The following is a 21718-nucleotide window of genomic DNA, read 5'->3' on the forward strand; positions in this document are numbered from 1 at the left end:
CCTAGCTCATGCCCAATTAACCTCATATGCTCCCATGTCCTGTGGACACTTGTTCTACAGTTGATATTTCTCAATCCAGGGAAGACAGATGGCTAAGTGCATGGGATCTGGATCCCAACAGAGGGAGTCTGGAGACCTCTTCTACTGCTCACGAGCTGTGTAACTTGGTGCAAGTTACTTAATCTGCATGAGCCCATTTTATTCTTGAGGTCACAAATAAATTGCAAAAATACTGGGGTCTTCTCATTTTTGGCGGAATAGGAATTACAGTCACTTCTCTACCTCCCAGTGAGATAAGCTGACCTTGTTAGCTTGTTACTTAAAGGATATCCATTTAATCTTTGCAATAAATTGCATAAAATTCATGGTGGAACTGGGACAAATCACCAGGAGCAATTAACTTTTAACTGGCATTCCAGATGCTAAAGCACATTCCTCAGACACACACTCCAGTTACCATTACTGTTCATGTATCCATCTTTACAAGAGATCTTAACTATAAGGGCTTTTTACAGCTACAAAATCATTCCAAACACTTTCTCATGGATACCCAATAACCTAGATCTTCCCCAAGAGTCCTCAAACCTGTACAAACCCTGGATTCTGTCGCTCAGGCCCACCTATGCCTCTGGTGTACCCACATTCTTCCAATCACATACATCTGTCATTATAAATAATTGCTGAATATTGAAGAGGGCATGCGAACTATTTGGGCAAAGAAGAATTGACATGGTACTCATAAGTACAACTGGAAAGTTGCTGCCATACATAATATTTTTCCCCAGAGCTCAAAGCACTCATTCAATCAAAAGCCTGGGAGTTATTTATACATTTATTTGGTGAAGAGCTCCTATTTTCCATTCTATGGATCTTCAGTTTCCTCACAGGTAAAAGACTAAGTGCTCTTTTTTCTCTTTGAATGAGAGCTATTACAATTTCTACATGCCTACAGAATTAAAATATAATGTCCTGAGATTTGTTGGGGCTTGTGTGTCTCTTTTCTGCTTTGTGGGCAGAAAAGAGGGGCTTAAGTTTCATGTTCTCCAATGCAGCTCTCAAATTTTAAGGGAAAAAAATCACTATATTAACCTTCATTTTTGTTCCCAGGATTTGCAGTCCAAGGCCTGGGAGGTATTCTCTTTTAAAGACTAAACGCCCAGTTCTGAAATGGGCTTTCTCTCCACAGCTCCCCTGGGCCTCATCAAGCAACCCAGGCCTCTCTCTCAAACAAACTCAGCCACTGGCCTCCCTCCTGCCTGGAGACTGAAAGGCCCCTCCATTCCCTGGACAACAGCACATGGCCTTCCAGGGACCTTGGGAAGGAGGAGACCATGAGGTCTCCAGAAGGAGGTCTCTGGGGTCAGATAAGCTGAGGATGAAGATAAGCAGAGACAAGGCAGCTGCCCCTCAATTCCCCAGGCTGGAAAAGGAAGCAGATCTCAGTGCACCGTGATGTTGGGAAAACCAAGGCAGCCCGTCACTGGTTGGTTTGCAAACCAGCAATGGCTTGGGCAGTCGCAAAGGGAGAGAAAGCCCTTCAGTGAAGACCTCAATCTGGGCTCCAGCATCCACCCACCAGGGGAAAGCAGGACGGAATGAACACTGGGGTGAAGCTCCCCCTGAGAAAAAGAGATTAAGGAATGACGGGGTAAGGGAGAGTTGGAGGGGGAGGATGTCAGAGGAAGCCAAAATACACCCCAAGTTAAATAATAACAGTAAAAGTAATGACAGTAATAATAAAGGTGGCAGCCATGTGAGCAGCACACTCTCCAGGTCCTTCCAGCACACAGCAGCCTGAATCGCTCCCCACTGACACATTAACCAGGAACAACAAGCCGCCTGCAGACAACAGAATCACATGATTCCATGCAAGCCCTGACCTGCCTCCTGCCACTTCCCTCCCTTCATCCTGCTCCTTCCTAAGGCTACCTGGGCCACTGGGGCTCTGCAGAAAAGGGGACATAGCATACATGCAGGACAAAGGCCAGTGACTAAAATCAGGATCCTCCCCAAAGCTGGGAAGTGGGGTAGGGTGGGGGGTACACTCCTCCCAGAGACAGTAGTAAGGACTCAAAGGGAAAGTAAAAGCCACTCTACCCAGCTGACACAGCACCTTCCACCCTGCCACCTCGATGACTGGGAGCCCTCACCCTCCCCAGCCACACACACATGCACACATGTGCATGCACACACACACTCCACACTCCTGGCACACACATGTGCAATCCTGCGCACACACTCTCACCAGAGCAGGTGCCACCCAATAGCCTGGAACTTGATTGATCCTCACCACAGAAACTGCCTTTCCCAGGCTCTGCAATGGTGAATCGGTGAATCTGTGAATCCTGGAGCAGGCTGCAAATTCCTGATGGTTTCTCTTGCACAACCAGCTCTGCTCTGAACTACAGAGTTAGGTCACCCTTAGATTCCACTAAACAAGGATTTCAAGAAACCTCAGATCTGGGCAGGATTTCAACAATTGAAAGGAGGTGGCTGCTTTATAAACAGAAATGATTTAATTTTTAAAAGCAGTTGATAAATGTATAAACCTAGGATGCAGAAAAGGTTCAGCACTTAGAAAGACAAAGATTCTGAAATTTTAAAATTATTCAGATAGCTTGGCCTTGTTTCTCATCTGGGGTTCTGGGCATTCAAGGTATTTATTTTTTAAGGGGAGGAGGGCATAAGAAAGATGAAGTAATAAAAGGATTGTTTATAATTTTGTTCATTTTAACAGCAAATCTCCAGCAGTTCACTGCACCTCGAAAAGCAAGCAAATGTTTTCTTAACAGAAATTTGTTCAAAGAGTTTGCTTTGCATCCTGACTTGTAATTTGTGGATTAAGGGCTCAGAATGTAGTCTTCTAATTGGTTGCTGCTAGCAGCAGTTACTTGGAAAGGTACTCACAAACTGTATAGCTAGTTGGTTAAAGGAAATAAAGGAGGGAAAATGTGTCACCACCTTAAAGCAGTACACTTCTGGAAAGCAGTTCAACTACCTCCTTTTGCCAGTAATTTGTCAATAGGTGCCACTCCCTCATGTAGGGCCCTGCAACAATTTTACGGCCAGTATTTGCCTGATGCAGACCCAAATTTCATATGGAGCATCCTCCCACTAGGGCCATTTTAGGTTTGCTTATTCATCAAGCATTATCAAGCACTCTGCTCCTTTCCCATAGAGAAAAACCTGTTACAGCAAAACTGTGTATTAAAATGCTGCTCAACAAGGGTAGATCATCATGGGCTCTGTTGCTTTTGAGGACAGAAAGAAAGAGAAATCCACAGATAACTTAGGTGGGAGGATAAAAAATATGTATCTTCCTGTAAAATACATGCAGCTAAATTTCTCCGGTGGTTTAATCAGGATGGGAAGAAAAGGAAAAAAAAAGAAAACCTCTTTGGGCTCCTCATTATTTATTTAGGCAGATCAAAGGGCAGATAATTTTCCATCTAGCTTCAAACACTGTGGGAGTCATTTCAGATCACAAACAATACTGGTGAATGAGTTCTGAAAATAGCTCTCCTGGGAAGGCGGGCTGTGTGCTGAGTGGGGCTGTGGCTTCTGCTCCACACCCCAGCCAACACACTCCCCTCCCACAAGGCAACAGACATCAGCCCATCAACAGACTCTTCCATACTGATGGGAAAAGCAAAATAAAAACCCCCAGCTTCATTGATATTTTGCTGGCTTGAATGGGTTTCCACTAAGTGAGGCAGTCTTGAACAGACCAACCCCTCCCTGGGTCTTCTGTTTCATTGGTCAGATGGGAATCTGGTTCTTGATCTCTTTTAAACCTGAGTAGCCTTGTTGGTTACCCCATTTCCTGTTCCAAGACACTGATCAGAACATAGGCTCCTGCCCTTTGAAAGCTGCACAGAGGAGGTTGAAAAGGGTTAGGAAATCAACCTGGGTTAAGAGGGGAAAAAAAAAAAAATCCTAAACTGGCAAAGTTAGAGGTGGAGTCCAAAGTGAATTGCCTCTGGCTACAAAAACAGGACCTGCAGGGGAAAAAAAAAGAAATACCAGGAAATGCTAGGTGCCTTCTCTCACTTTCACCCTACTCCACCCCATGACTGCCTTCTCTCCTGAGCCACTCAATGAACTTCAAGCCAGAAGGTTTTTTCCAAAATGAGCAAGTAGGGTACAGGAGACAAAGAGGTAGACATCAAAGGACATCACAGACCTAGTCTGTGAGCCGCATATAAATGAAGGCCAGCCTAGGACCAAGCACTTCAAACCTGATGGTCACCCATCATTACTCATGGCTATGAGGCAGGATATCACACTTAAATGCCACCATCGGTCCCCACGGTTTAAACCTTTTCTCCTGCCCTATATGTGGAAATACTACTGATCAGAGACATGGCCCAAATATTAACAACAGGAACAATGAACAGAATCATAGAATCATAAGGTCTAGTGAATACAGCAGTGGGACAATGGACCTCTGAATAATTAAGAAGTATATATAGGAACAACTAAATATATAAGACAGAAATGGTAATATTTTTCCTTCTGTATTCTAGCATCTGACCAAAATTTCTATATGATGTGATGGGAATTTAACTCAGAGGTTTAAAAATGTGACAGGCAACTAATAAATTCTCTACCAAAAAAAGATACAACAGTCCAGATTTCATAAACTGCAAGCATAAGGCAAGTAACATTCTGAACCTACATACATACATAGCTCCCCCACCATAACATCTGGGTGTTTGTTTAGAGTCCAAAAGAATAATGGTAATTCTATGGAAAAATGGTAACTGACAAGAAATACACAGATTTGTTTGCAAAAATAAATGATGAAAGCTTCATGGAGGGGAATATGTGCAAGTGATAGGATGTTCCAGACTAATTAAAGTGCAAGGTAATTTGCTTCTACCTCTCAAGGAGGGCTTATGAGAAACACAGACCCCTTCAACATCCTAGGAGAGAGGACAGCAAATAGCTGCTGAAAACAAGACTTTTGCTCCTGTTCATCCACTAGGCAGTTGAGGCCATGCTCAACCTACAAAGCTAAGGGATTGTTAATACAGTGCTAATTATGGCTAAAGAGGCTACAAATTCAGGTTGGCAGGCAATTCACGAAGCCAGAGGCCTGTCATGCATTGCAGAGTTTGTTATATCAAACACCTGCCCATTCCTTCCCTAAGATTCCCAACACACAGCAGAAGCTGGTTGGGGATGAGGTCAGGAAATGACAGAAACAGAACTCTCTTACCTGGCTGCTCCATACTCAGGGGGATGCTGATACCTCATCAGTTGCCCCTCTGTTCTCCCTGGCTGGTTCAGGCGATGCTCACTATAGAAGTGCCCTGGCTCTTGGGGCTTGCACACTACAGATTGGGGTGGCATGCCCTTGAAGGGATATTCTGGTGGGGGGCCTCGGTGTTCCATGCCCTTCAGGCTATGCTGGTTAGGAAGTGGCCCTTGGGCCTTGTAGAATTCACTGGAACTTGTGGGATTCTTGTAGAGGTCATTGGGTTGTGGTGGGGAGAGGGGAGCACTGGTAACAGGTGGATGGGCCTTAACTCCACTGGTGGCCAGTGACATCTGCATTAGTCGTTCACTCAAGGAACGGACATGCCCTTGCTTAAGGTCTCTGAGTCCCTCATCTTGGTGCATCTTTCCAGGATTGAGCCGCTGAACTGATGGGCGTCCCTCGGTCCTCATCTTCTGGTTGGTGACTCCAGTGACATAGAAGGCAGCTCCAACACTGGCATGCTGTTGGCCCCGAAAGTACTGGGACTGGACCTTGGCTTCTTCATAGGTCGGGAGTTCTTCATTATTTTGCATTCGAGGAGACAGCTGCTTCTCCATGATGAGGTTTTCTGACTGGATTTCCTGCCCCTGGGGTTCTTGTCGAGCAGCATGAGCCACAAGCTGTTGGTGGTGGTCTTGAGGACTCAACACATCACTCTGAGGGCCCGGGTTCCCACTGCCACTGGGGAAAGGAGGGCCATTCCCTGTGGCTTGCTGGTGTATGGCAAGCAGGCTGCGATTCTCACTAGGATTGCCATAGCGAAGCTGCTCTTGTAGCAAACGCTGCAATACCGTGGTCCCTCCACTTGGCTGTTCTTCAGAATTTCTCATCTCTATTGCTGGTGGTGCCTTGTGAAGAGAGAGAGAAATTGGGCACCTGGGCTGCCCTTGACCTGGGAAGGGGAAACAGGAAGCTTAACACCCAGTTGATGGATAAATCAGTCCTCTAAAGGGAAAGAAAATGGATATTGGAGGGTGAGGATTCGATTGCAGAAACAAAGTAGAGAATTGACTCTAAAATTAATAGATTGTTGGGGATTCCAGGCCCTAGCACTGATATGATGAAGAACATGGAGGCATAAGAGCTCTAGGTTTCCTCTTTCACTTTTAGCATGAGTTAAATATTCAATCTGGACTTAACTCCTAAGAATGCTTGAGAAACCTGGAACAGTCAACTAGGGTAATCAAAGGGGGTAACTTTTCAAGGTCCATATTCACAGGCTTCATCTCTCTGTATTCTATTTAAAGCAAAAACCCAAATCTTATGGCTGTGGAGGTGGGGGCAGGACAGTGGGGAAAGTTACCCCATAACAGGATTTGTAAAGCAGCTCAGCATATGAAGGCAGCTACAAAATGCAAAATAAAGACTCAAATAAATAAAAGGTGAAGAGAGCTTGGCTTGCACCAGACAGTAATGATCCCTGCCTCGATGCAAATCTTTTTCTCTGATCTCATAAGGCTCTGAAACATCTTTTTAAAAAATCATTTTCATAGTCTCCATTTTGGATGCTCCTTGGCTTAATAAGAGAAGGACTTGGAATACTTATTACTGACAAAGTTGCCTTTCAGCTCTCCAGAAACAGTCATTTAGATTTGCTGTTATTGTTATTGGGTAGAAGCTTAAAGGGGAAGCCTCTTTTATTTGAAGTGTGCCTCTGACAAAATTTAGAAATTGAAAAATGTAAAGATCATCCTTCTGGAAAGGGTATACGATTAGCATATCCCCTCCCTCACCATCAATTCTTCTGAACAGGTACTATGGGTTGACTGAAACTGATTTTAGTAACACAATTTAATATTCAAATTCTAATCATACTATTGGTTTACAGGGTATACAACTGATTCCTCTTTTCTTGACGTCTATTTTCTCAACAAAAAATGGCTGGTAGGTGATTTCTCTCTCTCAGCACTGTATAGTACACACTAATTCATTAGAGATTCAAAAATTCTTTGGGCAGAATCTGTCAATGTTAAGTATTGGAATTAAGTAATAATGTTCAATAATGAAACTTTCACTCTAAGGAGCTTCAGTAATTGGTGGAGAATGAACATAATGTCACACGAAAAGTCACAATAAAGGTCAGTTTAACCAGCATCAGGCTTCTAGATGGCAACTCTGGATCCCTGGCTCCCAGGCTCTTATTTCTATGATATTAAGTGGCCTGCAATCTCTCTGGAAACACGAACCCCTTTCTTTTGGTCATGCAGAGAGAGAGTGACCCAGAATGTACATATAGTATATGAAGAAAGTTCATCTTCTCTCTTTCTTCACGTCTTGTTGGTTACTGCTACCTGGCTTCCAACTGTTGCGCTGGGCAGTCTGACAACACGAAGGGACCCTCCAAAGTCCCTCTCATCATATTCTCTTGGGAAGTGCACACCAGTGGGTTAAGCAACCCAGTCCCTTTTCCATTCCTCCCAATGTGCCTCCAGGACTCCTGTACTTGAACTGTCAAATTGGGATATTCTGATAGGCTGACAAGCATAATATATAAATCCTTTTTGGTGCCCAAAACTAGAGAGATGACTACCAAATTACTTTTCCTTGCTCACAAACTGGAAACAGGAACAAGTATGGTGTTAAAGCAAAAGTGATTTACAAACCCTCCCTGTAACGCAGGGAAATGCAGACACTGAGCTGCCCTGGACCCTGAAAAGTATACCACCCCCTCCCACGTCACACCCACCCCACCCAGCATGCACACAGGCACACATGCATACACACATGCACGAGCGTGCGCGCACACACACACACACAGAAATATTCCATACCTATTTCTGCTTTCTTTTAGGCTTAAAGCCTTGATCAGGATAGGGAATTCTTGCTTATGAGCAGCTCCAGAAACCGCAACGGCAGATTCCCTCTCCCCTAACACTCAGGTTCAGGGTAAGCGCCGCCAAGAGTCCAACCACTGGTCACTCTGAAATGTTCAGGAGAGGGAGGGAGGGAGAAATAAAAACGTCGTTTCTATTTTGCCACCAATGGCCAGCAGTTAATCAAACCAGTTCTTCCAAGAGAATGACTTGTCCTCCTATGGTGCTTGGCTTTTAAATGAGTAGCAGAGTCCATCTCCACTAGGGCAGAAAAGAAACCTCAGTGTCCAGTAGCTGTGTCCGGAAGGCCAGGCCAGTCTCCAGTGATGGAAATGTTCAGGTCTGAGACTTGCTCTGTTCTGACCTCACAGCCCTAGAAAGCTACCACTTCCATTCCAAGTTGGAATGGTGGATGATGACAAAAGCCAAAACCACTGTCACCTTTAGGGTGCAAACTTTAAACTGCTATTAGTAGCAGGGGAGGTTAGTGAGGCTCACTGTCCCACATCCCAGAAGGGAGGGCAGTCATCATAAGGTAGGTTTTTGGTCAAAAAAAGAACACTCAGTGAGGCTCCCAATTTGAGTGCCTCAAGCTCAGATAGGTGGAGGGGAGGGGAAGAACCTTCTTTTCAACCAAGTCATTAAGTATTTATTGTGTATCAACTATTCCACACATTTGTCAGCCTCATACTAGACACAATAAGGGCTACAAAGACACATAAAATATAATTCCTGCCCTCATGGAGCTTACACTCTGATCATCTGATCAATGGTCCATCCATTCTTGGAGTAGGAAAGTAGGCTGCCCTTCCCAACACAGAGCGCAACCCTTCTCCAAGCAGAAGATGCCTCCACTTGCTTTCTTGGCACTTCCACTGCCCCAGTGTCTCAGTAAAAAAAACTCATAGACTTACATTATATAGACTGGATGCAAATGAATAATAGACCTGGATTTGAGATAGTCCTTATGTTTAATTTCTGCCTGGACTCTCTGCAAAGCCTTGTCAGCCTAATCAAAATGATTCTAAGACTCAGGAGTTTAAGCGACATGCACATGAACCACATTCCTATCTTCTGTCCTGGCCTATGTATGATTCATTCATATCACTTAAAGGAAAGGCTTAATCCACATCAGTGACTCCATGAAAGGAGGAAAGTAATGCAAAAGAAGTACACAAACATCTCTGTATTTTGAGAGCATGTTCAAAACATTCAAGTTTTTAAAAACTCCACAAAACCACAAAGTGATTAATTTAACATTATTTCCTTGCAATGTTGCCAAAAATAAAGTGAACAGATATAGAGTGAACAAACACAGAAATGTGTCTTTCCATCTTGTTTTGGCACAACATATAATCATGATCAAAAGCAAAATCATCTCAAATCTGCAAGGTAATTATTTTAGGGTATCTCCCCTAATTTTGAAGCAGAGGAACAACTTCTAATTGGAATCAAAGCTGGACTGTTAACAGAGCTATGGTACATAACCACCGTGCTTCTATTGTCCAATTCTGAACAAAACATTCATCCCTTTTTTTCCAACTGAAACACCAGAAAACAGCCCAAGGCTTTTAAACGCGAGTCCCTGGAGAGAAACTACCATATGATTTTTTTCCAGTACTACTTAGATTCTTCATGCTGATATTACTGACTTTCTCCTGATACTCAGCTCTTCATTGAGAAAACTTTTCTCGTGCAAGGTCTTACTCTCTTCTCTCAATTCTGTCCTCTGTATCCTTTTCTTACTTATTTATTTATCTATTTTTGAGATGGAGTCTTGCTCTGTCACCCAGGCTGGAGTGCAGTGGTGGGATCTCGGCTCACTGCAACCTCTGCCTCCCAGGTTCAAGTGATTCTCCTGCCTCAGCCTCCCATGTAGCCAGGATTACAGGCACGTGTCACCATGCCTGGCTGATTTTCATATTTTTAGTAGAGACAGGGTTTTGCCATGTTGGCCAGGCTGGTCTTGAACTCCTGACCTCAGGGATCTGCCTGCCTCGGTCTCCCAAGGTGTTGGGATTACAGGCGTGAGCCACCACGCTCGGCCCCTCCATATCCTTTTCAAAACCCAAATCACTTTATGTTAACTGGACACAGATCGTTCCCCTACCCTCTCACCCTCCTCCTGCCATCTTTGTCTCCTGTTTAAAAAAGAAATCAGCCTAAGAAAAAAGCTTTGCAGAGTCCTCTCCAGTTTACTATTTTTTTCTTAAAGAACTTATGTTCATCTACATGTCAAGAGTCACATAATGAGGAAAACACTACTCCATTTATTTGAGAAAGGAAAGGAAAAGACTCCTTGTTTCATGCACAAGAACTAAAACAGTATGAACACTATAACCTTTAATCTCCCTGTAGCTTTAATCATGCCACTGCCAGGGGTCTGACATCATCTTCAATCAATAAAATAACCTTGTTTGTCCTGGGCACACAGACTGTCTCTGAGAATATTTGATAGGAAAAAAAGAATAATTGCGGTTCTGTCTTTAAAAATGCAATTTGAATCTATATAATCAACTCTTCTGTAACAACAACAGGGAAGCAAGGCCAAGCTAAATTCTTACTCCATTTGCAGTCATTGGCCTCTCCCAATACACCTGTGAGGTTGAGCCAAAACACATTAATGTTTCCCAAGACAAGTCCCAGAAAATCAACATTACAAGGTGGTCAGGACAGACCAAACTCCCACCCTTCAAATAAATTTTGCAATATGCCTATAAGATCTTCTTTCTATCCCCTCTTCTAAACCCTCCCACATTCTGCCCCTACCTCTCATTCTACCAACCAGGATAAAGAATCTAAGTCTAAGAAAGCTGTTTCTCTGCTAAATCTTGGTCAACTTGTTTCATCCAATTTGACTCCCAGATAAATGGAAGGGGGCCAGTTCAAAGTTTTCCCTGTACCTATGTGTATGTATTTGTGCAAACACACACACACACACATAACCTCTCACAAAAAGTGAGGCCCCAGTAAATTCTTATGTTCTCTCAGGTTGGTCCATATTGTAGCCAAAGTACCCTAGAGAATAACTTTCCCAACAGTCTTGCAACCCAAGATACCAATTCACTTCATTTAGGATGTGAAAAACAATGGTCCTTTTGCAGGTTATCTCAATGGATAGGCATCATAAACACCGTGGCACAGAGTCTGGGCCTAGAGTCACACTGCCCAAGTTTAAATCCTGGATGTATGGCTTACTAACAGACCTTGTACATGTCTCTTGATCTCCCAAGTCTCAATTTCATCATCTGCAAAATAGGGATAATGGTGTTCATACTAGATAGGGTTGTTATAAAGATTAAGGGAATTAATCCATGTAAAGTGCTAAGCATGGAGCCTGGCACATAGTAAGGCCTCAATAAAAGTAAGCTATTACTATAATTGTTATTTCAAAGTAGCCTTTTTTTTTTTAGAAGTGTACAGCAATTTTATGAAGAAAGGTTGTTTTTTTAAAAAACAAAAACAAAAAAACTTTATTTGCAACTCAGTCTACTACACAGGGGTCCTTAGATCATTGAAAGCCAGAACTGGAAACGGAGACCACCTAGTGGTCCCACCCTCTTCTTGTATAGATGAAGATGCCAGGGCCTCAAAGGGTAAGAGAGAGCCAGGACCAAAATGAAAGTTTTTATAACGCCTAGGGCAAGAGCCCCTCCACTACAACATATTATCTAGCATTATTTGCTTGTACAAAGGAGATGCTTAATAACTATTTATTACATAGAATTGACCCTGATTTTAAAAGACTATAAACCTGCTTTAACGCTACCACTGATTTTCCAGTTCCATTGGAAGTAAAATGTTAATGGAAGGAAGGAAAATTCAAGGCAGTAAGGGGGAAGTGTTTAGCTACAAGTACTACTATAGAAAGGCTTTGCAAATTCGCTTTTTAGGCTAAGATGTGAGGTGGATTGAACAGCAACATGAACCTCCACAGATGGATGTTTCCAGACCCCCTGTTCCAGGTCCGTTCAATATCATACCAGCTTGGCATTTGCTCTTACCTAACTCTAGCACTAGTTCAAGAAAAGGCTTAAGAGAAGAGTCAGCCCCAACTCTTCTTTGTTCCTATCTCTACCTCTATGATATAGTTTGGATGTGTGTCCCTGCCCAAATCTCATGTTGAATTGTGAGGTTTGGTGGGAGGTGACTGGATCATGGGGGCAGATCTTCTTGGTGCTGTTCTGAGAGTGAGTTCTCATGAGATCTGGTTGTTTAAAAATGTGTGGCACCTTCCCCCGTTGTCTCTTGCTCTCGCTTTTGCCATGTGATGTGCCTGCTCCCCCATCGCCTTCTGCCATGATTGCAAGCTTCCTGAGGCCCCCGCCCCGAAGCCAAGTAGATGTTCGCACCATGCTTCCCATAAAGCCTGCAGAACTGTGAGCCCATTAAAACTCTTTTCTTTATAAATTACCCTGTCTCCGGTACTTCCTTATAGCAATGCAAGGACAGCTTAATACACTCTATTGCAAACACCACAATTATTTTTGAACACCCTATTAGATTAGGTTGAAAAATTATTTTAAGAACCACAGCAAGGCCTTGGCATTTCCAAATCTTACTGAGGATCAGTGTGAGAGATCCGTTTCTGGGATGGTAACTCAAGGTCTTGGTCGTTTTTGGTCCCAGTTTGACTTTGCTTTGCTCTGAAGCAATTACCTTAAACATGTTTATAGGCAACAAAGGTGATCAACCCTGAAGTGGATGTGAGCAGTGACATACTGGGTAGCAAGGAGAATCCTGTTGCCACCTCCCTCTATCTCCCAGCACACACATCCATTCCAAAAGAGGAGTAGACCACACCATCACATCCCCTTCTTTATTATCTCGAGAAAAGTATAAAGAGTCCCTGTAATTAGATGGAGCCTAAAATGAGAAAAGTTTAAGAATATACCTAGAAGCTGCCTGCTTGACCAATCTTTAACCGCCAATGCCAGACCACCCATTTTCATATCTACTTATATTTTATTTTACAAGTAATATAAGCACAGCATGCATTTATTTTTAATAAAGAAAAAAATCACTTATAATCCCAGCACCTCAACTTAAGCACTGTTAACATTATATTTCCTTTAGTTTTCCTATGTGTATTTGTGTTTTTACAAGCAATGAATTATTAATAAGATGTAATTTTGGATCCTGCATTTCACCTCACCATAAATACTTTTTCCATGTTGTGGCATAACTTCATAACATCGTAATGGCTGCATAATAGTGCATTAAACAAGTGTATCAGCATTCACTTACCCATTCTTCAATTATTAAGACATGTAAATTGCTTCCAATTTTATGCTAATCTAAATAATGTTACAAAAACATCTTTGTGATTTAACCTTTTTCAATATTGTAGATTGTTTCTTCATGATAGAATCCCAGAAGTGAAACTGATGGGTCAAGAAGCATAAATGTTTTTAGACAACCCACTAAAAAATAAAATTAGCAAAACACCAGAGTCCCATGAAATCCGTCCCTCATTTAATGAAAAATTCTCCCGCTCTCATTTTTCCACCAGGGCAGAGCAGGGCTCCTGGGAGGGAAAGAAGCCAAGAGAAGCAGTGTAGTATCCCAGTGGCTTGCGAAATGGCAGAGTGGATGGAATGCGGGCTCCCCTGTGAATCCAGCTTGCATGCACTTGCCCCAAATTGCCACCCAGCCAAGAAGCTAATTAGTAAAAGCATCAGGTGGGTGAAAACAGGTTCATGGCCTGTAATAGCTTATATCATCTTTCATTTTTGCCCTTGGAAAGATCTGACAGTCAGCTTGAAGACATTCAGTTCTTGTGACCCAACCTGCTTACATTCTGAGAATTGAATTTGTCAGTTTTTAGATCCCAATCTTCAATATATCTTAAGGGACATTTTGCTGTATAGAACTAAGCAGGCATGATCAATGAGCCTGTGTGTGTAGCTCTATTTTCAGCCTCAGTTAAGGTGGCACATTTAAGGTCAGCCCTGTTTAATACTAGAAGACTAAGTGACACCTGTCTTAAATGGTCAATGTATTATAGACAGAGGTTGATTTGCAGACCTGACCATAAAAGTCATCCGGTCCTAAAGCAGGGGAGGCAATAGGTCAGAGATGCCCCTGGTTTAACAACAGTGGACACAACAGGCATTCCTTCCGTGACTTCTTAGCCAGAACTCTCAAAATAAGGCAGTTCTGCTGTCCATCTTCTCTTTGAAGATTTTTCCCTAATCCCTCTCCATCTATTCCTGACCTCAACTCTGCTCAACATGGAAAATGAATTCTCTATGATGACACTTATCACAGCAAATTTTCCATAAACTTTTACTGAGCACTTACTGTAGCCAGACATTGTGCTAGGTAAGCCCTAGGGTGGCAATAAATAAATAAATAAATAAATAAATAAATAAATAAATAAATAAATAAGAGAGCCCAGTACTTGAGGAGCTCCCAGTCAGGCAGAGGAGGCCCAATTCAACGGGAAAACAGAGGTATGAGCCAATAGCTCCGGCAACACATAGGGCTCTGCAAAAAACCCTGGGCTACCTGAAAAAGCTCCCAAGAGGAGGAAAATATCAAAAACCTATAAGCTGAGTAGAAGACATGGAGTGTGATGACCAATTTGACATCAAAGATAGGTTGAGATATATCTTTGGGAGTCATTAGCATATGGATGACAGCTAAGGTCATAAGAGAGGGCTGGACCATATTGACTAGGAACAGAACAGAACCCAGGATGAAACTAAACATGGACTTCTGGGGAAAAAAAAAAAAAAAGATCATTCAAGGGTTAGGTACTTTGCAAATGTGGGAGGGAAAGAAATTCCTTTATTTATCCCGATGGCCTTTCCTCCCATATATCTCCAAGCTAGACCTTGCAATACACAGCTCCAGGGACAGAAATCCCCAGCTGTAGTGTGGAGAGAAAAAAAGAAGTTAATTCTCACCTTTTAAGCTTCTGAGTGCCCTGGTAGCAATCACTATTACGGGTTGAGCCAGAAATGGAAAGGGAAGTTGCTAGACTGTAAGATCTTAGAGGGCATGGGCGGGGTGCGTGATTTTTCATTGTATGCATCCCAATACCTAAAACATTAACTGGTACATAAAATGTGCTTAATAGTTGCATACTGAGTGAATGATAACTTCCCCAAAACTTTTCTAGAGGCCACAGCAGGAGAAGAAAACAAAGAAAGACATGGAATAACAATAATAATAATGTTATTATTACCTTTAGTTTCTCAGCCTTCCTTCTAAGGAGACAAAAGCTCTTTCACTCTGCTATCTTATTTGTCCTTCTCAGCAGCTCTGTGGGGAAATAAAGGCAGATGTGATTAATTCCATTTTAGAACTGGAGAGGGAAGCTCAAGTCCAGAACAGATAGCTAATCATAACTAATTGGACCAGAATTTCACTGTTGCCCATTGGTAGGGCCAGCATTGGAACCCAGGTCTTGCGACTTCCTGCCCTGTGCTTGGTTCTAAGACATAACCCTCCACAGAATTGCCCCTCCAGTTTTTAAGAGGACAGTTCACAAGAGAAATTCATTAGGAAAGCAAACTCCTGAAACACTCCAACAGTATCTTGAGCAAGTGAGTGAGCTGCATCTAAAAGAAAGTAATCTGTTTCCCCAAGCCAACACTGGGATGACTAAACCCAGTTCCCAGTGGGGCTCTACTAACATAATTGAGAGCTCCCTGTTTCGCTGTGCCCCTTTTCAAGGGAGCCCCATCTGCCTTCAGTCTGGTTTTTGTGTCTGAGTGGGGCTCAGGTGCTGACTGCAGGTGTGGCATCCAGCAGGTGTATGGACAGGAGCCAGCATTTCATATCTTCATACCAAAGGGCCTGAGTCACTCTCTGAAGGCAGAAGGCAGCCCCTCCTCCTCCTGCTGTTGCCTTGCAAGCACAGGGAACCTGCCTTGCCTGAGGTGCCACTGCAGAACTGAGTCTAAACCCTGCCTTCCCAAGAAGGACTAAGGTGAGATTAAACCACAAATCATATAACCCAGCTAACTTTCTTACTTGCACAAACTACTGCAGGCATACACCTACACCGTGGGCACAGCATATGGGAACCTAGGTACAGAATGACCGTCACCTAAAGTGATGCGGGGAAAGGAGGGCCACAACTGGCCCATATTTTACATTTGGCTATAAAGCATTGACTCTACTGCAAATGGCCCTAAAATCTCAGAAGCAAGTACTCACCCCCCTAAAAAAAGGTGGAGTACAGTAAAAAGAACCTGCTAGAAATCTTGCACTCCTGTTCTCACCATAACCTCTTTCCTTCAGGCTTCCAAGGGAGAACCACTTAGCCTGGTCACAGAAAGCACCAGGTCAGAAAATTCATCATGTTCCCCTAACCAAAGCCCAACTGGTCCCAGCCTGAGGCAGACAGAATGTTCCTGGGAGTAAAGGGGGGGGGGGGTCATCAAAATTTTCTTAGCTTCAAAAACTGTTTGCTTTTTAAAAAAACAATCTGCCTCCCCTACTCTCTCTCTCAGGCACACACACATAGACCAAAGAGAAACTAATTGTAGAAGAAAAAAATGAAATCTTACCTTAATAAAATGGTTTGTTGTCATTTGTTCTATTTCCCTAATTCATACGGGAAATTCAAATAAGCTTTGGTTTACAGCCCATGATCCAGAAAGCAAAACTGGCTACCACACTAAAATGTGATCATTGTATATAAACATAGTAAAACAAAACTCTGAACTGAAAATCTAAATGTAATAAAGAGGAAATTAGGTTTCTTCAAAACAGGCAATCTAAATAATTTTCCCCATCTGTGATTTTTATCTTAGTTTGCTATCACATGGAACAAATGTCACTAATTCAATGCAAATACATGCCCCTTGAAAACAACCAAAATGAGTAAGGGATGTACTAATTAGCTTCCTAATGGGGAAGGTTTTAATTGAGCTATTCTTTAACAATCTTCATCAAAGTTTCCAGGGCAACTTCATAAAAGGATGTCAAACCTGGCCCATATTTTTATTCCCTTAAAAATAATTTTCAATACACAGAAACACAGAAAGCTGATTTCTCTTCAATGCTGTTAACACTCAGGCCACTACATTTTCTGATGTCAGCAATCCCCTTCCCACAAATATTCCAAGTATGCACCACCGTCATTCTCCTTTCAATTATGTGGTTTCTCTGCTCCTTTACTGATTGAGTCCAGGCCTCTCGGATAATGAGAAGCATGTGCAGGGAAAATATGCTCTTAAAAAACACATACATCAGTTTTATCTGCATTATAAAGAGGAGAGCAGATCGTTTGTCCATATCAAAAAGATTGAAATGTGAAGTTTGCTATGGGGTATATATAAGGGGAAAAAAAGATCAGTATCAATGCCTAAGGTTGATAGGGGGGCGGCACAGTTATTGTGATCTGATGTGACACCAATAAGAAGAAGGGAGACTCTCCACCAAATCCACCCTTTCTAGCTTGGCCACATTTATATTTCATGTTATCTTAATGTTTCTTTTGGGGGTATTTAAGTTCTGACATACACATGGAAATGAGCCACGAATTGTACAGCAAGCATAAATATTCCATCATTAATAAAATCCAGCTGTGTATAAAACACTACAATGGCTGGGTTTCAGTTACTGGCTATCATCAGTATGTGTCACAAGCAAATATTACTGAAAACTTTCTCCCTTAAAACGTGCATGCGCACACACACAGAAGTTTGCTTTATTCTTTTTCATCTTTTGGAGGAGCTTTGAATAACTCACTGATCTCTATAGCCCTTTTCAACTAACGTTTCTTTTTGAAGCTATTTTTCACCACCCTGTAAGATGCTAGAGTCCTCTTATTTGTACCTCAACTTACCACACAGTACAAAACTGTTTAATTTTTTTTCCAAAAAGCCGAGAGGGCCAATAATACAAATGTTGGGTTAATGGTAATTACAGTCAGTAAGGCAATGGGGCACCAAAGGGCACTGTATGTTATAAGACAGCAAAGCTCATTAAAAAGGAACACCTGCTCAAGACCCTATAATAAGCCTGCTCTGCCATCATGCAAACACCTTTCATCCAATGACCTCAAAGCATGTGCCCAATATGAAGCATGCCGAAACACCTCTGTGAGGTATTAATATCCTTGCTTCCCAGAAGGGTAACTGAAGCTTAGAGCAGCTAATTCATTTACCCTTGGTCACATGGTAAGACAGAGAGGGGCTGGGCAGAGAAAACCAGATCCTGGCTTCAAGTCACACAGGCTAATGATATTTCATGGAGTTAGGGCAAGAGTGAAAGTGCCTTTACAAATGTCAAGGCAAGCCCACAGACTTAAAAGAGTAGATTTTCAAGAATTGCCTTAGGAAACATTGGCAAATACACCCATTTGCATTTTCTCCAGGATCATATATTACAAAAAAAAAAAAAGTTCCTGTTCCTCATTTGCTACTTTCTAAATACTAAAAACCCATACCACACTTTCTATTCCAGTTAGAGAAATTTAATCTAATTTATGATGAGCCACTGGTTTCCAGGAATGAATCCATCAAATCTTTTTTTTTTTTTTTTTGAGACGGAGTTTTGCTCTTGTTGCCCAGGCTGGAGTGCAATGGCGTGATCTTGGCTTACTGCAACCTCCGCCTCCCAGGTTCAAGCAATTTATTCCTCAGTTTCCTGAGTAGCTGGGATTATAGGCATGCACCACCATACCCAGGTAATTCTGTATTTTTAGTAGAGACAGGGGTTTCACCATGTTGGTCAGGCTGGTCTTGAACTCCTGACCTTAGGTGATCCGCCCGCCTCTGCCTCCCAAATCGCTGGGATTACAGGTGTGAGCCACCATGCCTGGCTAATCCATCAAATCTTAGAGATCACATGTATACCACACCTTTGTTATCAAAGGAAAATTAAAGAACTATGAAATTTCACTACATGGTGAAGACCTCAGGTGAAGAACCCATTATGTGTGGGCCATTCTGCTGCTGCACTTCTTGTCTTTTATTTAACTGTCTAAAATCCTTAGTTTCTTTGCTATCTTTTAGTCTAATTTAAACATATTATTTTCCATGCTACAAAACAAGTATATTTGTGCTTTCCTGCTTCTCCTTTCTCATTCTGGAGATTTCATATTCCACTCAAATTTATACTCACTTGATGGGATTTCACCATACAGTGATTTAAAAATCATTGCCAATGATTTAGACAAAGTAAACAGTGGACCCTAGTTTTGTTGTTGTTGTTGTTAACAAGAATGGGGGAGGGATAACAGGAGGTCAAAGGAATTAAATTAACAGCCTTGCTAGATACATGAACAACTCCTGAATCACAGAGAGTGTTTAGGGATTACTTATTATATCCATTAGCCTCTCCTGGCATTTGAGAAACAAAATATATGGGAGTCTTCATGTGTCCTCAGTCAGATTCTGACTTCGTTCCTCCACATGGGTTCACAAAGTTAAGTCTTAGGTGGGCTCTTATTGAAAAGCAACATTGTATGTATCTGTGGCTCCAATTATCTAAAATTCATGTTAGTACAGGAACCAGGACTTGAAAGGAACTAGAAAAAATGAAAGCAGGTGATCTGTTAGGATGATGGAATTCTTGAAGTTTTGGACAGAGTCTTAGCTTCTTAATTTTGAGTTGTTAAAATGTAAAACATAATGCATCTATATTCATATATCCTTACAGGATCTTTTTTTCTTTAACATGATGACTAGATGATTGAATTTCTAACAACTGTTGCATTTCATTCTAGTAGCAATCATTCACATTCATACTAGATATTGAGGCCTAGAAAGAAAACCATAAACGTATAAGAACTGGCTCTCAAAATTACCCTGTCCAAACCCATAATTTACAGTGGAAAAAAAAAAACTTAACAGAGGTAGTAAACCGAGTTACAGTTGGGCCTAGAGCCCAGGTCCTTCTCACCAATAGGCTCACTAGGAAATCTTATTGCAGATTCTTAGGTTAAAGTGGCATCAGTCGCCATTATTTACTAGAAATAACTTTCTGGATCCCTGGGTTAGTCAAATACAGTAACTGGAAATAAAACATTTTACCTATATGGGGTGGATAGTCTCATCCTTAGAATTGTTCAAAATCTATAAAGTCTGATTTATTTTCAAAAAGTAATACTAGCTTTCTTCTGCAAGCAGTTGTAGGCCGGAGCTAACGTGGCCAGCATTATTACAAGCCAGAATGATTTAGACAATTAACTAACTCCATTCCATATAACAAAAAGATTTCAAAGGCCAAATAATGGCCTCACTTAATTTAAGCGATAATCATTACAAATTCTTATGTATTCCTTTATGCAATAAATATGCTTCCGAGAAGGCCCAGTTAGAGTGAATTTTTATATATCAAGTCATAGTTTAAAGGCACTAACTAGGAAAGCTAGTACTTACAAAGAAAACCTGTTGTGGATTCTTTTATAAAGCAAATGACCTCCTATTTTCTTTCTTTCTTTTTCTTTTTCTTTTTTTTTGTTCAGATTGTGTGTTGTGTGTGGAAGGGGCGACTTCCCTCCTTTCTCTGGGTTAAAAGGGGTCAGAAGCCCACCATGGAGGAGAGTAATGCAGTATGGCCAGCCTGTTTAATACCCCCTTAGTTCCTGGGACAAAATTCTAACCTTTGACTTGGGGGTGGAACCCTAGAATTTGGACCAAAGTCCACAAAAGGCAGCAAGGAGGGAAAAGTAAGTAAGACTAAAGACAACACATCATAGTAAAACACCAACAAAAATTCCTGGGGACAGGAAATCAATGGATCACAATTCTAAACAAATTGGTTTAGTCCCCAGCTAATTAACTTGTCAAGCAGATCACTAAACCTACTGAATCCATGGGAGAAAGAGATGATGTAATAGGAGATTTGGAAACATTTACCCATTTACCATCCTAAAAGGCTCCAGTACGACCACACACACCTCTCCCCACCCCTTTCAGTGTTTAAGCTGGGCTTAATGGGTGCAAAGGACAATTTCTACCAGACAGTCCCCAAGAATAGACTGTTCTCATGCATTCCAAATGCTCAGTCTCCATGGAGGAGGCTACCTGGTCACAAGCATTTCCCAAGAGGGAATATATCCTCTATTCCTCCTCATTGGTAACAACTCCCCCACTCCACCCCCACGCCCCAAACAAAACAAAACAACTTCTAACCATCCTGAGAACTTCAGGGGACTTTTCTGGGGTAAAGGAAAAGAAGCGTTAAGAGGGGAACAGGAAAGTGTGAGAAACCCCTCTTGTCTCCAAATGGAAAAAAAGGCCTTAAAAAGCTGGATCAAAGGAAGAAAGGGAGATGGGGAAGAAGGGCCGCTTAATTACAAAGACACCCTTTTAAAGAAGGCGCAGGCCCTGGGAGAGGGCTCTTAGGAGAGGCACAGAAGCAGATGTACCCACTTAGAATTCTGGCACTCAATGGGACCTCAAGGTCATAGTATCCATCCCCCTGCCTTCTGATTAGGCTATTCTTAAAGCATTCTAGAGTCTGATGCGGTCTTTACAAAACATCAGAAAGAAAAAGCAACTCTACAAATGTCCTTGTTGGGAATTAGTCTAATAAATCAAACTTCATAAACCAGAAATGAAATTTTAATTTCCAAATCCCAAACTGCATTGACTATGAATTATTAAAATTCCCTTTCTAAAATCTTTTAAATAGGTAAACAGATCCACAAATTTCATGTAAAAGTGACTCCACA

The 21718-nt window shown here is 42.0% G+C and overlaps 1 protein-coding gene across 5 annotated transcripts in view; it reads right to left on the reverse strand.

Annotated features, from left to right (window-relative positions):
• Positions 1–21718, reverse strand: part of AMOT (angiomotin) — a 66609-nt gene that overhangs the window by 42155 nt on the left and 2736 nt on the right. For 3 of the 5 annotated variants that reach the window (XM_008975561.4, XM_034950343.4, XM_034950344.3), the window contains exons 2-4: positions 15269–15345; positions 8035–8183; positions 5222–6155 (exon numbers count right to left, since the gene is read on the reverse strand). In XM_008975561.4, coding sequence (XP_008973809.2) covers positions 5222–6093 — 872 coding nt within the window. In that variant the 5' untranslated portion in view covers positions 6094–6155; positions 8035–8183; positions 15269–15345. Of the gene's footprint in view, positions 1–2290; positions 2367–5221; positions 6156–8034; positions 8184–15268; positions 15346–21718 lie in introns of those variants that run through there. The other 2 variants (XM_063601755.1, XM_034950345.2) reach the window with 2 other exon arrangements.

This window comes from Pan paniscus, chromosome X (assembly GCF_029289425.2).
Source record: "Pan paniscus chromosome X, NHGRI_mPanPan1-v2.0_pri, whole genome shotgun sequence".
Lineage (NCBI taxonomy): Eukaryota > Metazoa > Chordata > Mammalia > Primates > Hominidae > Pan > Pan paniscus.